General features: G+C 38.9%; 1 protein-coding gene across 1 annotated transcript; it reads right to left on the bottom strand.

Annotated features, from left to right (window-relative positions):
• Positions 1-1,860: 1,860 nt before the first annotated feature.
• LOC104221485 (uncharacterized) lies at positions 1,861-13,759 on the bottom strand. The gene is made up of 10 exons (XM_009772552.1): positions 13,531-13,759; positions 13,369-13,444; positions 13,129-13,226; positions 5,297-5,398; positions 5,096-5,182; positions 4,611-4,727; positions 3,932-4,035; positions 2,889-3,028; positions 2,652-2,788; positions 1,861-2,532 (listed from the first exon to the last, which is right to left on the bottom strand). The coding sequence occupies exons 1-10, from the start codon at positions 13,717-13,719 to the stop codon at positions 2,359-2,361; spliced, it is 1,224 nt and encodes a 407-aa protein (XP_009770854.1). The 5' UTR covers positions 13,720-13,759; the 3' UTR covers positions 1,861-2,358.
• Positions 13,760-17,861: the final 4,102 nt, after the last annotated feature.

Below are 17,861 nucleotides of genomic sequence, written 5' to 3' on the forward strand. Positions count from 1 at the left end.
GTAATAAACTGAAATAAGAGTTATGGTATAGTATGACCTACCTAGTTTTAGTAAAGCCATAAGCACAGATAACTGAGGCTATGAAATAAGATATATCAATAGTCATAAGTATCTTGTCTAGACTTGGCTTGAAGGAATCTATCTTAGAAGATTGAACTTGTATGACTATTTGCTATGTATTGGGGGCGTTGTATATGCGTGATGGCAAGCGTATATGAAAGTGCCATGGGCTATTCATGCTCTAGATAGATTTTAGGCTACCATATTTCTTTGAATTTACATCATATGCTACTTATGACTTGTTATTCTTGTGTAATTACGTGACCTCTCCTAATTAGGTTAGAAATCATGCTTTAGGCTTTTGGACCTTATTGACATTAAATGTTTATTTGTGATATTATGTCGTACTTGTTCTAGTTGTACACTGTTGACATAAGCATGTCTTTGCATGTTAAATTTCTTATGTCCATATGCATCATTTCTTTTATTTATTGCGCATATGCACACACTTTGTATATGAAAACTCTCATATAGACTGAGGTTAAGGCACGTGAGTTGTCTGTGCAAGGTGAGTATTGTGGCACGTGAGTTGTTCGTACAAGTGTTATTGTTATTAGCACGTGAGTTGTCCATGCAGCGCATTGATTTGGATCCGTCCCTCCGGAGTCAGATGAGCACCTATTGTACCTTGGGCCTTGTGTGTTTAGGTTTGTTGCACACTTGCAGAGCGTCGGTTGATGACATCGAGGGTTAATTATGCATAGACATTTTAGACTCATATTCATGGCATGTATAATAATGCTCTGCATGCATATCATATTTATATGCTGATTCGGTGTACTAATATGAGCTTTTGATCATTTTTTACCTGAAAGCATGCTATTTTCTCTGTTAATTGTACCTGATCATCTTATACACTGTTTCTGCTAGATTCTTGTATTGTATATGTTTATGGACTGTTCAGGTTAAGATAGTAAGTATCAGTTGACCAATCTCCTCACTACTTCGCCAAGGTTAGTTTTGATACATACGGAGTGCATTGGATCCGTTATACTCATACTATACTTCTGCATATTTTTGTGCAGTTCCAGATATTGATACTAGCAGAGCTGAGGAGTAGATCATTGTTGTACTAAAGGAGACTTGAGGTAGTGCGGCTCATTCATCCGCAGGCCTCGAATTCTTTTCATGTTCAAGACTGTTAATTACTTCAGACAGTGTTGTTTTATTTCAAATTGTTGTATTCTGACATTCTTAAAGGTTGTACTACTATTTTCACATATTGGTGTTGGTTTTAGATTTATTTAAGCTCTAGAACTCAGTTAGACTTAATATATTGCTTCATTTCTATTGTTAATTCAGTTGTTGCGTGATTTGGTTCGCCTAACCGACACGTTTGATGTCATCACGGTCACTGGTGGGATTTTGAATCGTAACATCATTATAATTGTGGCCGAAATGTTGAGTGACAGGATGCAATGTGTGCCGGCCACACTGATTTGATTAGCTAGAGAGTTAGGTTTTTTTTTTTTTTTTTTTAAAGTTAGAGAGTTAGTTTGTTGATGATTCTGTTAGAGAAGTTTAGTTACCAGTTGGCTAGATAATTATGCTATGTAGTAATAGTTCTCAAATTTTCTCATCTATTCTTTCCTGATCATTTCAACTGTTATTATTTTATTCTTTTATAAAGATCTTTTGTTCAATACAGCTAATTTCATTGTTGGGAAGGCTCTAATAATTTGACCCTTTTTCCCTTTTAATTGTTTGACTGCATGTGTTATAATTTAGTAACAAACGATTTTAAGTATTTGTCGAATTTTAAAGGTGATCAAACTCAACGGGGTCATGCATATCCAAGTGTGAGTGATAACTTCTACTTAGGTTGATTCAAGTATACGTCATAGATATTTACAACAAAATATCGTGTACAAGCACATAATATGGCACCTGAGTACATTGTGCATCAACTTCTTGTATAAGAAACAAGAGTTTCCCTCAACTAGTCTTCTTTATCATATCCAAAACTACTTTTTAAATCTCTTAAATATTTGAGTATTTGCATTGCTGAACCACGGAGAGCACTCGAGGCTGAGGATCACATCCATGCGCACAAGCTCAACAAATTGTTGGGTCATCCACCTACAAATACAATTCCTATAATTTCACCAACATCAACAACTGCCAACATGTGACCACCTTCATTAACCACTCTCTATCAAGAGCGACGGTTCCTTTCATCTTAACGCAGCAGCTTGTACCAAACAAGACCTGTTCTTGAGAAGCTGTCAAGCACAGGTGATATGGTTTAGCACAGAACAAATGGAGTAGCTTCAAGCTTGCAAAACTTTTATGATATCATTATGCAAGTGCAACTACAGAATGAGATTCCTGAATTGCATTTCCAGTAAGCAAAGGACTCTTCTGAAACTCATTTCTCAACTGTCCACAAGCAGCACTTGCATCAAGTCCCCGTGTTTGACGTACACTAGCAGTTACTTTACGAGATTCAAGAGCAGAGACAAAAGCAAGAACCTGCACCAACAAATTCAACGTGAATGCATCAATGCAAGATAAACTCAGATGAAGTGTTCGGAAGGAAGATAAATGGGGAAATCCGTCAGCGAAGGTTGTAGAGGTTGGATGAAGCATACTGATCTTTTGGATGGACGCTTATACTCCGAGCCCTCTATTGGATTAAATGGTATTAAGTTCACATGATGACCACGACCCCATTCATGAAGCAATTCTGCCAGTTCAATTGCATGCTCGACCGAATCGTTCACTCCGGCTGCCAAAAAGCGAAAATTGAAAGCCACGTACTTAGCACATGTTCTCTAGACAGTCTACCACTAAGGGGAAAAAAAAGAAGAGAAGAATTCACTGAATACCTAAAAGTGTATATTCAAAGGAAACCCGTCTTCTAGTTTCCAGGAAGTAGTCCTTGCAATCCTTCATAATTGCATTCAAAGGGTAGGACTTTGCACTTGGTACAATCTTTTCCCGAAGATTCTGATTTGGAGCATGTAAGCTGATGTACAGCGGTGAAACAAAGTAGAGATCAGAAATTCTAGATAGCTAAGGATAAATCAGCAGGAACAAAAGAATGTCTCCGTTAATATGCAAATCTTCACAGCTCTATGTAGGCCAATATAAGAGTCCTCGAGAAAACTTGCTGTAAAGTCCCAGTGAAAAAATGAAACTAATCGCATCATGAGATATATAAAGTTCCACCAATATCTGAACTGTCCATTTTAAATTCCTTGCCTAGAGTTGCAGATAACCGCTCTTCAACTTTTGCAAATCCGGTGTTTCTATTCAATGGCAAGAAAAAAAATGATTTAGGACACAATCCCAGTACACTTGCTTCTTATGCTACATCTTGTCCAGATCTGTTGGCCACACTTCTCTGAAATTAAGTGGGGTATCAACTTTCTTGCTACTGAAATGTAGTAGCTTCATGGTTTCTTAAATCTAAAGTCGTCATTAGAGATTTGGTAGCAAACATCATTCTTATGCTTTTATTCAATGTTTAAGTTTAGCCTGCATATGGGCTAGAACAATCCCCAAAGTAGTATAAAAGCCACATATCAGGAGGCAAGGACATTATGCGAAGGGGCACAAGAAAATCTATATGCTGTAAACTAAGGGCTCAGACTAATCCTTTATTTTATTTATAAAAAGGGCTCAGAATAATCCTTACAACATATTGGAAGAAGGAAATAAGCACCCAAAGTCCCACACCACTACCATAGCAGTGCAAAATATTCTGAATCTCGTGGACACAACTAGCAGCAGTTAATAACGAAAAGCCAGAAGTATCTGCTACCAGACATGCATTTCTCAGCTATCATTTTAAGATTCTTTTTCTTCCCTTTTGTTGTGCTTTATTTGAGTTGCTAGTGTGTATAGTGTTTTTGGGAGTAACTACTACCTGAGAGCCAATGTTGACTGAAGTTTGTAAGATGCGAGCTTCTTTATGGTGTTTGGAACTCCAACAGTTGAAATCGTAATCATCCTTTGCCCAATCAAAATATCCTTATAAGAAAAGAAAGAATTCAAATTCATACTACAACATATGAAATAACATGGAACAATATGCTGCTTTTCTACAAAACTTAAAGGGTCAACTATATGGAAGAATGATCCTACCACTCTTGTGTCAGCTCTTGGCACTTATTGTCCAGTGCCTTTATATTACTTCATCAAGTTTGATTTACATTTGAAGGAAACAATTTCTCTAGCAAGACATAATAGATCTCTCAGTCACTTGCATATTCCAGATACTTTTACCCTCCGAAAAGTAGTAAGAACCAAGTGCCCACATTTTTCAAGGTGAATATTCATAGAAAGCTATTCAAGCAGCAGGGCCAATTATGCAATGAAATGCATGTTTAAGCAATCGACATGCTACTTAACCTCAGAATCTGTCAATATTCTTGAAGGCAACAGAATCTTGGGAGCCTTTTATACCAAGAGAAACATATAAAATACACTCTTGTAGAAAAGGACTGGAAATACATTGTACCAGAAAACATTTCTAGTTCAATCAACATGTCAGACTCGAGGGAGGAACTGAAATGAACAAAGTCATATCAAGGATGTTACAAGACCTTATTCAGGCAACGATGTGCTTCAAGGACTTCTTTCATGTTCAACATTGGCTCCCCCATACCCATAAACACAACGTTTGTCACTCTCTGCTTGAATAGCTCTTCTATTGCCAAGACCTGCAGTAATTATAAATCAAAGTAATCTCCTCAAGTTTATGCCACAAAGACATACCATGTTCTTGAATTTGGCATCAACAAGAAAACGAAAATCAATACGTGTGCCCACAGAATCCTCTTGACTGTGATCAAGTTAAAGTTCAAAACCATGACTGATAAGGGTAACAGTTTTTAGCAGCTATGGTATGTTAACAGGCCATCCATTTTCTATCCAAAATGATGGATAGAGTATGTTGACAGGCCATCCATTTTCTATCCAAAATGATGGATAGAAAATCTATAGAAATCCCACGATATAGCTTTTATAGCTACAAGAAAGCAATTATGAAGACGCCGGTATATATTAAGGGCAGAGATGCAAAGAAAACCTGATCAACAATCTCATGGCTCTTAAGGTTCCTTGAGAATCCTCCTTTGCCAGTGGCACAGAACGAACAGCGCAATGGGCAGCCCACCTGATTAGCAAAGAAATGAATGGCCACAGCGGCAGAATAAAGAGTAAAAGCCACAAAAAAATTTAGTAGCTAATTCTGAGAGCATATATTTAATCAATGATGATAATAAGTTACCTGAGATGAAACACATGCTGTCAAGCGAGATGAACCATCTTTGTCTTTAACTGGAATTCCAACAGTCTCGACCAATCGGTTGTCCTCGAGTTTTATTAACAACTGAAGATAAATATCAGGAATTCTAAGATAGTTAAAGAGGGAAAAGATGACAGAAGAAAGAGATATGTACTACACAAAAGAGTTCAACCTCCCAAAAATAATTATAACTTCTTTTCTTTTTTCTTTTTTCGGACCAAAAAAAATATAACTAAAAAGTACAATCCTAGGGAAGACTTAACATAAAAACACCAAGACATACAAAATAAAAAGCTGTCTCAGGGCATAACACAACTTGCTAATAGCATATGCTGGAGGTCCATTATCTAACTCATTCTTTAAAAGTCACTTCCAATTTGCTCTCCTTCAGTAGCTGGATATGGACACAACATCCTTCCGTGTTAGCACAATCCTAGCTTCCAGTTATGCCACACACACACACCAGAAAAGAGAGAGAGAGAGAGAGAGAGAGAGAGAGAATCAGTTATGTCCTAAAAAGTTCAGCTAGAAAATTAATTATTTCATTATTTAAACTTTAGCTTGAAATATTATTTGCAAATCAATGTTTGTCTTTGTAATTTGGTCCATTTTTTCAACTTTAACGTGAAATAGAGAATTTAAAGTTGAAAAACTGGTTTTAGGGTTTTTCAAATGAAACAGCGGTTTTCAATCAAAAATTTCAACATTTTTTCCAAGTGATATTCATGTTTCCAAACACAGCTTGAACTTCCAGATACCCCTTTTCAAACTACAACTTCAAATACTCTTTTCAGCTTCAAGTGAGAATTTTTTGTTTGTTTTCCTTTTCTGGTTTGTATTCGACCTCATTATCTGCTTCAGGATTCTTAACTCTCATCTTCCCTTGAACTTAATTTAATTCACATCTAGTCCCCTATTTATTTGTTGTGACCTTCCTCAATAGTGGTTGATCTTCAATGCCAAGCTCCCAAATTGTTGGGCTTTGTTAAAACTTTTAGGTCCATTAATCCTAAGCCTCCAATCTTCATAGGTGTTAAATAGTTATATGTAAATAATCCTAGTTCCATATGTAGTAGTAGGAGTAGAACATGTATTATATTTACAGGGCTCATTGTATCATTGTTAATAAATCAATAGAATATTTTCCCGTGTATTATTTCTCACATGGTATCAGAGCGTGAGTGAGACATGTCCGGGAAAGTCAGATAGTCGTCGTGCGTCAATTTACGACGATTCTAGGGCAGATTTACGTCAAACTAATTTCCATCGGCGTTGTGCAAAAAATCAACACCACCACAAGGTCCCTCAACCCCCGTTGACCAAACACCAACAAATATCTCCAGTAGCAGAGCTTTCACACGCCTATCGGAGAAAAAAAATTTCGGTGAGATCTGGTCCATGCACAGGCGCGTGGGACCCCTTCCAACCATTTTTTCGCGGACCTTCTTTGAGACAGCTTGTTCCCTAGGCTTTTCCGACTCTACTCATTCAAGTTTCATCATATTCCGATAACTTTTTTATTTTCTGGTGACTATTTGCATATTCCAAGGACTGTTCCAGTTTCCGGCGGCTACAATGTATTTTTTCTATTGCTTCTCAATTATTTTTCTGACCTAAAACAATTTTGGACCAACTTCGCCACCAATTTTTGTGACTTCGTACTTATTTGATCCAACCATGTCTCTCGGACTTATGCTTTTGGTTCCAAAAATAGTGGAGTTGGAAATTCAGCCTTTATGATTACTTCTGAACCCCTACTTGGAAGTTCAAATTATTTATCTTGGGCTTCGTCTGTGGAGTTGTGGTGTAAAGCTCAAGGTGTTCAAGATCACTTAACCAAAAAACCTAGTGAGGGAGATGAAAAGGCCAAAGCACGGAGGGAAAAGATCGATGCTCAGTTATGTAGTATCATATCACGATCTATTGATTCTATGTTGATGCCTTTGTTTCGTCCATTCTAGTCATGTCATTTAGTTTGGGAAAAGGCTCATACTTTATACACTAATGACATATCTCGTTTCTATGGTGTGATATCGTGGATGACGAATTTGAAGAAACGGGAATTGGATATGTCGACTTACATGGGACAAGTACAAGCAGTCATGGATGAATTTGAGAAGTTGATGTCAGTTTCTGCTAGTGTTGAAAAGCAACAAGAGCAACGACAAGAGATGTTTCTAGCTCTTACACTCGTTGGACATCCTAATGACCTTGATTCCGTGAATGACTAAATTTTGGCTAGTCTGACTGTCCCTACAGTTGATGAACTATTCTCTCGATTACTTCGCCTTGCTGCAGCACCTAGTCACATAGTGATCTCATCACAGACGGTTGACTCCTCTGTACTCGCATCCCGGATGAAAAATCGGGTATCTCAAACTATGGAGAATAGATGAGGCGGAGTTCGTTTTGGAAGGTCTCGACCCAAGTGTTCTTATTGTAATAGGCTTGGACACACCCGTGAGGTGTGTTACTCTTTGCATGGTCGACCACCTAAAAATGCTCATGTTGCTCAAATAGAGACTGCAAGTAACCAGAGGTTTTCTTTATCTGAACGGAAATATAATGAGTTCCTTCAGTATCGAGCAAGTAAGCAGACACCTCCACAAGTAGCCTCAGTTGCTCCGACTAACTTATGTTGCTGGTAATTCCTTTGCTCTGTTTCCCACTCTACAACTCTTGGACCGAAGGTCATGGACTTAGGCACCTCTAATCATACTTTTGGTACTAAGTCACTTTTGTCAAATATTTTTTATTCACAGTCTCTTCCCAAAGTTACTTTAGCCAATGGAGTCCAAACCAAAGCAAAAGGAGTTGGACAAGCTAATTCGTTGTCCTCTGTCACTTTAGATTCTGTTCTTTATGTCCCTGGTTGTCCTTTTAATCTTCCATCAGTTAGTCGGTTGACTTGTGCCCTCCACTGTGGTATATACTTTATTGATGACTCTTTTGTTATGCAGGACTACAGTACGGGACAAATGATTGGCACAGGGCATGAATCACAAGGCCTTTACTACCTTGATTCACTCAATCCTTCCACAGCATGTCCAATTACAGATTCTCCAAACCTAATTCAAAGACGTTTAGGATATCCAAGTTTATCCAAGCTTCAAAAGATGGTGCCTAGTTTATCTAGTTGGTCTACATTAGATTGTGAGTCATGTCTAACTTGGGAAACATACCCAAGCCATTTTTTCGCTTAATGTTGAAAGTCGTGCAGAGTCTGTTTTCCTTTAGTTCATTATGATATATGGGGTCCTAATAGAGTTAGTTCAACCTTAGGATTTCGTTATTTTGCTAGTTTCATTGATGATTACTCAAGATGTACTTGGATTTTCCTAATAAAAGATCATTCTGAGTTGTTTTTTATATTCTATAGCTTTTGTGCAGAAATAAAAAATCAGTTTGGCGATAATGCCTTAGAATACTCATCCTAAGGCATTTATCTTGGGCTTCGTCTGTAGAGTTGTGGTGTAAAGCTCAAGGTGTTCAAGATCACTTAACCAAAAAACCTAGTGAGGGAGATGAAAAGGCCAAAGCACGGAGGGAAAAGATCGATGCTCAGTTATGTAGTATCATATCACGATCTATTGATTCTATGTTGATGTCTTTGTTTCGTCCATTCTAGTCATGTCATTTAGTTTGGGAAAAGGCTCATACTTTATACACTAATGACATATCTCGTTTCTATGGTGTGATATCGTGGATGACGAATTTGAAGAAACGGGAATTGGATATGTCGACTTACATGGGACAAGTACAAGCAGTCATGGATGAATTTGAGAAGTTGATGTCAGTTTCTGCTAGTGTTGAAAAGCAACAAGAGCAACGACAAGAGATGTTTCTAGCTCTTACACTCGTTGGACATCCTAATGACCTTGATTCCGTGAATGACTAAATTTTGGCTAGTCTGACTGTCCCTACAGTTGATGAACTATTCTCTCGATTACTTCGCCTTGCTGCAGCACCTAGTCACATAGTGATCTCATCACAGACGGTTGACTCATCTGTTCTCGCATCCCAAACAGTGAAAAATCGGGTATCTCGGACTATGGGGAATAGACGAGGCGGAGGTTGTTTTGGAAGGTCTCGACCCAAGTGTTGTTATTGTAATAGGCTTGGACACACCCATGAGGTGTGTTACTCTTTGCATGGTCGACCACCTAAAAATGTTCATGTTGCTCAAACAGAGACTGCAAGTAAGCAGAGATTTTCTTTATCTAAAGGGGAATATAATGAGTTCCTCCAGTATCGAGCAAGTAAGTAGATACCTCCACAAGTAGCCTCGGTTGTTCAGACTGATACTTCTGTTGCTGGTAATTCCTTTGCTCTGTACTACACTTGGACCGTGGGTCATGGACTCAGGCGCCTCTGGTCATATTTTTGGTAATAAGTCACTTTTATCAAATATTGTTTATTAACAATCTCTTTCCAGTGTTACTTTAGCCAATGGAGTCCAAATAAAAGCAAAAAGAGTTGGACAAGCTAATCCCTTATCCTCTGTCACTTTAGATTCTGTTTTTTATATCCCTGGTTGTCCTTTTAATCTTGCATCAGTTAGTCAGTTGACTCGTGCCCTCCACTGTGATATATACTTTAGTGATGACTCTTTTCTTAGGCAGGACCGCAGTACGGGACAGATGATTGGCACAGGGCGTGAATCACAAAGCCTTTACTACCTTGACTCACTCAATCCTTCCACAACATGTCCAGTTACAGATTCTCTAGACCTAATTCACAGACATATAGTACATCCAAGTTTATCTAAGCTTCAAAAGATGGTTCCTAGTTTGTCTACATTAGATTGTGAGTCGTGTCAACTTGGAAAACATACCCGAGCCACTTTTTCGCGTAATGTTGAGAGTCATGCAGAATCTGTTTATTCTTTAGTTCATTATAATATATGGAGTCCTAGTAGAATCAGTTCAACCTTAGGATTTTGTTATTTTGTTAGTTTCATTGATGATTACTCAAGATATACTTGGATTTTCTTAATAAAAGATCGTTCTTAGTTGTTTTTTATATTCCAGAGTTTTTGTGCTAAAATAAAAAAATAAGTTTGGCGTTTCTATTCGTATCTTTCGTAGTCATAATGCCTTAGAATACTTATCCTCTCAATTTCAGCAGTTTATGAATTCTCAAAGAATTATTTATCAGACATCTTGTCTGTATATCCCTTAGCAGAATGGGGTAGCAAAGAGAAAGAATAGACACCTCATTGAGACTTCTCGCACACTTCTAATTGAGTCTTATGTCCCGCTGTGTTTTTGGGGTGATGCAGTTCTCACGGCTTGTTATCTAATTAATCGGATGCCTTCATCTTCAATCCATAGTCAAATTCCGTATTCGGTAATTTTTTTTCCCCAGTCATCCTTATACTCTATTCCCCCTGGTGTGTTTGGGAGCACATGTTTCGTTCGTAACTTAGCTCCCGGAAAAGATAAGTTAGCTCCCCGTACTTTCAAGTGTGTCTTCCTTGGTTATTCTCAAGTTCAAAAGGGATATCGTTGCTACTCACCTGATCTTCATAGATACCTTATGTCACCCGATGTCACATTTTTCGAGTCATGACCTTACTTTACCTCTTCTGATCACCTTGGTATATCAGAGGTTTTACCGATACCGACTCTTGAGGAGTTTACTATAACTCTTTCTACATCTTTCGCCATAGAAGTCTTACTCATACCGACCATTGAGGAATCTAGTATTGCTCCTCCTAGAGGCACGTTCTTACCACATAAGCCACCGGATGCAAGCCTCAATTTCTTCCACCCCGCTCCAGTACGGTGTATGAAATCATCATCAATCTCCCCATTACCTTGGATTACTAACCCCAGGTACTTGAAACTTCTTCCCTTGGGGATGACTTGTGTATAAAATCTCATTTCCACTTCAGCTTCCTAAGTTACATCACTGCACTTGCACTCCATGTATTCAATTTTAGTCCTGCTACACTTGAAGCCTTTGGACTCCGGGATCTGTCTCCAGACCTCCAGCTTAGCGTTAACTCCATCTTGCATCTCATCAATAACACTATGTCATCTGCAAATAACATGCACCAAGGCACCTCCCCATAAATGTGTCACGTCAATACATCGCGAATAAGAACGAGCTAAGAGCCAATCCTGGTGCAACCTCATCACGGTTGGAAAGTGTCTCGAGTCTCCTCCCACTGTCCTTACCCGTGCTTTCGCACCATCATACATGTCCTTAACCGCCCTAGTGTACTCTACAGGAACACCTCTAGCTTCAAAGCACCTCTATAAGACTTCCCTTGGGACTTTGTCGTATGCTTTCTCCAAATTAATGAACACTCCTCTTCCACACCCTATAGTGCTCCACCAATCTCCTTATGAGATGAATGGCTTCGGTAGTCGATCATCCCGGCATGAAGCCGAACTGGTTCTCGGAAATAGACAATCCTCCTCACCCTCATCTCCACCACCCTCTCCAAAATTTTCATAGTGTAGCTTAGCAGCTTGATATACCTATAGTTGCCTTCTAAACACCAACATACAAGCATTAGCTTTAACTTCTAAAGACATGGAAAGCTCCTACCACCATAGAGTCAGTACACCTACTAAAATCATATTTTACAACTCCTCTCAATCCAAGTAGTTATTCGAAATCATATTTTGGTCGATGCACGGTGAGGTGAAGCCATATTATAGTTGTTCTAGGGCTAGTGGGATATTTGGGTCAAAAAAGGTCTAACATTAAATGGTTCATGACAGGAAGGATTCACAAGAATATGGACTCCATCGGCAAAGAGTCAACCTGTTGAAGAATAAAAAAAGAGGTTGAAAAGTCAATGCTACTAAAAAACATCCCTTTGTCGTCTAAAGTGATAGAGCAACGCAAACCGAGTTCTCCCATGGGTGAAATGATGTGCCTATGAGAACAACTTGCTTTAAAAATGAGGCATAGAGTGCTTGAGTAAAAACTGGTCAATGCTTTGAATCTGACTTCAATAAATGTAGAAAAAGGAAAAACAGGACCTCTTGCTATGTAGATTCTAGGTCTCCTCTCCACATACATATCAATGTTTTCACTACCCTCGTTGTCTTCTACGACTGTTTCTGTGCTACATCATTAGCTTCTTGTTATTTTCATACACAAATAATCTTGCTACTTCTTGCAAACTTCTTTTTTCTCTCTTAGTTCAGTTACTAAAGTGATTAAACATGAGGGCCAGTTCTGCAACTTAATTTTCTAATAGTTGACTAGCCGAATATAAGTATTAATTTTGTGATTGAAGTTATCTTTCTATGGTCTTAGTGAAATTATATTTTACTGATGTCTATTCAAAATTGTTGGATTACTATAAAAGTTGTCATTATTATATACTGGAAGCTGAAGTTAGCAACTTGATGTTATAAACATATATTTGGTATTTCTTGTATTTTTCAAAAATGTGCACTTTACTTCTAAGACGCGTGCACTCCCATTCTCGATTTTCACTTGAAGTCCCATGAGTTCTATCTCTTTTTGCGCTTTGCGCTTTCCATACTGCAAAAAGCCTGCAGTCCATGGTATAATGGAGGCACCAGACATATAAAAAATGGAGTCACCACATGCCAAAATGCCTTGTATATGTATATCGACAATCTAGGATCAGCTTCAACTGGCCATCTTTTTGTATAGTCATTAAAATAACACCAGACTAAACAGTCAACCAAAGTTAAGCACACAAGAAAGTTCGTTAGTTATTTCTAAATGAAATTAACGGCAAAACTACTATACTTAGGGCAACCAAAAATCTGTAACCACTAACACACAGCATAACCAAAATATAAGCATGCAAGAAAATTCACCTTGATGGTCCCATCAGCTGCGGTGACGGCTTTATGAATTGGGGACCTTCCAACCCTCCATCCTGCTTCTTCTAAATCGGATCTGAATGCCAATGGCACTGCAAAATTTAACAGAAAAATTAGTAATTACAAAACGTAAGAGCAAGCATAAAAATGAAAGAGACTTTGGTCTTAAATAAATAAACTAGAATTATATTTCCAATAGTAAGAAAAAAATAAGGGCTAAAACAAAAAACTCACGCTGACTAAATTCCTGAATTTCCTTGACCTTTCTCTTGTAGATGAGATGATACAGTTGTTTACCTCTAAAACTTTTCTGTAGCACATTAAACAGAGTAATTAAGTGGAGTACTCGTTGACGTTTTAACAGTTTGGTTACAAATTGTTGGGCTGTGAACAAACCTGACCAAAGTCGAGCGCGATTTGCTGAAGGTGTTCGTCCGACAAGCCAAGGAGAACGTGCGAATCCATTTGAGAAGCCTTCTTGAGTGAGGGTACTCTGACGCTACTGGAGGCGACTGTAAAAGTGCGAGACCGTAAGGCCCGTGAGAGGGGAAGGGAGCAGCCGTACTGAAGAAGAGCCATCGCCATTTCAGCTCAAAGTGCTATCTCTCAAGAGGATAAACCCAAAATAAACCTCTATGGATTTAAATGATATAATAATATAGGAATTAAATAATAAAGGGACTAATTAGTAAATTTGATAACGTTTGGTTCATTAGATTAAAAATAGAATAACAGCAGTACAATAGATTTTTATTTTTAATTTTATCCTTGAATTATTTTGAAGGACATTTGAAAAAGAATTTTGAAGAAGGACATCTTTGTAATTAGAATTTTATTTTGAGATTAGTAATTCAAAGATTGTTATCACACCCTCAATATGGGATTCGGAAGTTGCTTATACCAAAATTAAAAATTCAACAAAATGCGAAATAAACTAATTCAGTATTTTGTCTCGGGATTGTTATCTTTTATTACAACAAACAAATGATTTGTTAGAGTCAAAGAAAAGGGAAAAGGGAAAAGGGAAAAGGAAAAAGGGAAAAGAAAAAAACCCATTACTTTTTTTTTTGGGAAGGCTGAATACATAAGAGGTACTTTAAACTTGTGAAAGATTTTCATCTAAACAACTTAACTAAATACATGAGCTATTGAACACCTAGATTCTTTATTTAATGTGTGCCTATTGAATACTTAATTGACAGTTAAAAAGTATGAATCTCAATCGTTATGACATGGCCAAAAACAAAAAATCACTGTCACAACCCAAGTTCTCACTCCGTGAACTATCGTAACGGCACCTAGTCTCTACAACTAGGTAAGCCTAACAATTTGCGAAAATATGAAATAAAGATACAAACTAGCCAACTAACAGGTGAATATCATAAAAGAGTTTAAATTACCGCTCGGCATATACAATAATAACACTCTCGAACTGAAACATAGCACTTCCAAAACCCAGAATCTCATGAATCACAAGCTAAAGAAGTACATAGTGTTCTAACTCCCGAAGTCTAGACGAAGAACAATACAAGAAGTCTATAACTGAAGGGAGAATAGAGAGGTACTTCTAGGTCTGCGGACGCGGCAGATATACCTCGAAGTCTCTGGATCACCTCGCCTCACGGATAGTATGCTGAGCAGAAGAAGCTGGATCTGCACACGAAAAACATGTGCAGGAAAGGGCATGAGTACACCACAGCGGTACCCAGTAAGTGACAAGTCTAACCTCGGTTGAGTAGTGACGAGATCAGGTCAGGGCCCTACTAGTTATACATATATAACAAGGTAAAATAGTATGAAACATGGCAGTATAATTAAAATACTAACAATCAATGAAAAGCGAAATCACAGAAAGAAATAACGTAGTACACAGAGATAGCAACAGGGGATCTCCCAAGATAACATCCCGTACTCACAAACGTAAATGTACAGAGGATCTCCCGGAATACCGTCACGTAGTCCAAATCGTAAATGTGCAGAGGGATCTCCCGAAATACCGTTCCGTAGTCCCAAAGTAAATATCCAGTACAGGGGAATCTCCCGGGATACCATCCCGTAGTCCCAAATATAAATGTGCAGGGGGATCTCCCGGAATACCGTTACGTAGTCCCAAAGTAAACATGCGGGGGATCTCCCAGAATACCGTTCCGTAGTCTAAAATATAAACACACAACCCAATCAATACACACGACAGTCTCAAGAAGAAATATATAGTTCTATTCAGGTTCATATCAAAGAGAAAAGTAATTCCTACCCTAAACATGTTACATAGAGTCCAGGTAGGCAGTTAAAGCAGATAAGGCAGTTAAGGCACTTAAGCATGCTTTCCTACGCTAAACAGGAGGCTACATATACTAATATTACTCAATTTAAAAGAAAACATAGATACTTACTTAATGAAAATGGGATTTTTTAATAATTAGCACGTGTACGCACTCGTCACCTTACATACACGGCATTTATATAACAACAGTACCAAAATCCTAAGGGGAGTTCCCCACACAAGGTTAAGCAAGCAACTTACCTCGAACCAGGCTCAAAATCAATCCGATATCACGCTCTTGCCACGAGTATCCAACTCCGAGTGTCCCAAATCTAATCAAATCAATTACATAACGTAAATAAAACTACAAGCAACTAGTTTAGGTAATGAAATCAAAGTTAAGACAAGAAAATAGAAAAATGCCCAAAAATCCTCCCCGGGCCCACGTCTCGAAATCGGGTAAAAATTACCAATTATGAACACACATTCACTCACGAGTTTACTCGTACAAAAATCATTTCAATCCGACGTCAAATTCCTATTCAAAACTCATATTTTCCACTGGAAAACTTTTTGCCCCATTTCCAAACTTTCGCCCTCAAATTCCTTAATTATAGGAGTAAAATAACAATAAATTAATATATTAGAACCAAATTAGAGTTAGAATTCGTTACCCAGTAGTTCTCCTTCAAAATTTCTTAAGAAATCGCCTCCCACTGAGTTCCAAAAGTCCCAAAATTGAAAATGGGATAAAACCCTCGATTTGGCCCTTTTCTGCCAGAGATCCCGCTTTTGCGAGAGGTCCACCGCATATGCAGTACCGCACCTGCGGAAAAACCATCACAGGTGCGGAAATCACTTATTCGGACTGGGGCCGCATCTGCGGTTCCCCAGCTGCATCTGCGGTCCCTGATGCACAAGTCCAATTCCACTTCTACGGTTCACTCAGCCGCTTCTGCAGCACCACACTTGCGGTCCAAAATCCACATGTGCGAAAACAACAAGTTCACCACTTCAGAAATTTGCCTAAGTCTAAATTCTCATCCGTTAAGCATCCGAAACTCACCCGAGGCCCCCTGGACCTCAACCAAACATACCAACCAATCCTAAAATATCATACAAACCTAGTCGAGCCCTCAAATCACATCGAACAACGCTAAAACCATGAATCACCCTCCAATCCAAACCTAATGAACTTGAATTTCCAAAATTCTATAACCGATGACGAAACCAAACCAACCATGTCCGATTGACCCTAAATTTTGCACATAATTCATATTCCACACTACAAACCTATTCCAACTTTCGAAATCAGACTCTGACCCCGATATCAAAATTTCACTACCGGCCCGAAACTCCAAAAATTCAACTTTTGCCATTTCAAGCCTAAATAAGCTACGGACCTCCAAAACACAATCTGGATACGCCCCTAAACCCGAAATCACCCAATAGAGCTGATGGAATCGACGGAATTCCATTCCGGAGCCATCTTCACATAGCTCCAACTACGGTCCAACTTCTAAGACTTAAGCTCTCATTTAGGGACTAAGCATCCCAAAAAACTCCGAAACTCAAGATGAACCATCCCGGCAAATCACAATGACAGAAATAGACACGAGGGAAGTAGTCAATAGGGGATCAGGGAGTTAATTCTCAAAATGACCGACCGAGTCATTACATCCTCCCCCTCTTAAAACATCCGTTAGTCCTCGAACGAGCATAGAGACATACCTGAAGTGGTGAAAAGATGAGGGTAACGGCTGCGCATATCTTGCTCAGTCTCCCAAGTCGCCTCCTCGATAGGCTGACCCCGCCACTGAACCTTTACCGACGCAATGCTCTTTGACCTCAGCTTTCAAACCTGCCTGTCCAATATAGCCACTGGCTCCTCAACATAAGATAGATCCTTGGCCAACTGGACAGAACTGAAATCCAACACGTGCGATGGATCACCATGATATCTACGGAGCATCGAAACATGAAATACCGGATGACTTCCTGCCAAGTTGGGAGGTAAGGCAAGCTCATAAGCAACCTCCCCAACATGCTGCAATACCTCAAAGGGGCCAACAAACCTTGGGCTAAATTTGCCCTTCTTCCCAAAGCTCATAACGTCCTTCATAGGCAAAAGTCAAAGCAAGACCCGTTATCCAACCATAAATGAAACATCGCGAACCTTCCGGTCTGCATAACTCTTCTATCTTAATTGGGCTGTGCGGAGTCTATCCTGAATCACCTTAACCTTCTCCAAAGCATCCTGAACCAAGTCTGTGCCCAATAATCTAGCCTCGCCCGGCTCGAACCAACCCATCGGGGATCTACACCGCATACCATACAGAGCCATATATGATGCCATCTGAATGCTGGACTGGTAACTATTGTTGTAGGCAAACTTTGCAAGTGGTAAGAACTGATACTAAGAACCTCCAAACTCCATCACACACGCACATAGCATATCCTCAAG

This window comes from Nicotiana sylvestris, chromosome 9, assembly GCF_000393655.2.
Source record: "Nicotiana sylvestris chromosome 9, ASM39365v2, whole genome shotgun sequence".
In the NCBI taxonomy this organism is placed as follows: Eukaryota; Viridiplantae; Streptophyta; class Magnoliopsida; order Solanales; family Solanaceae; genus Nicotiana; species Nicotiana sylvestris.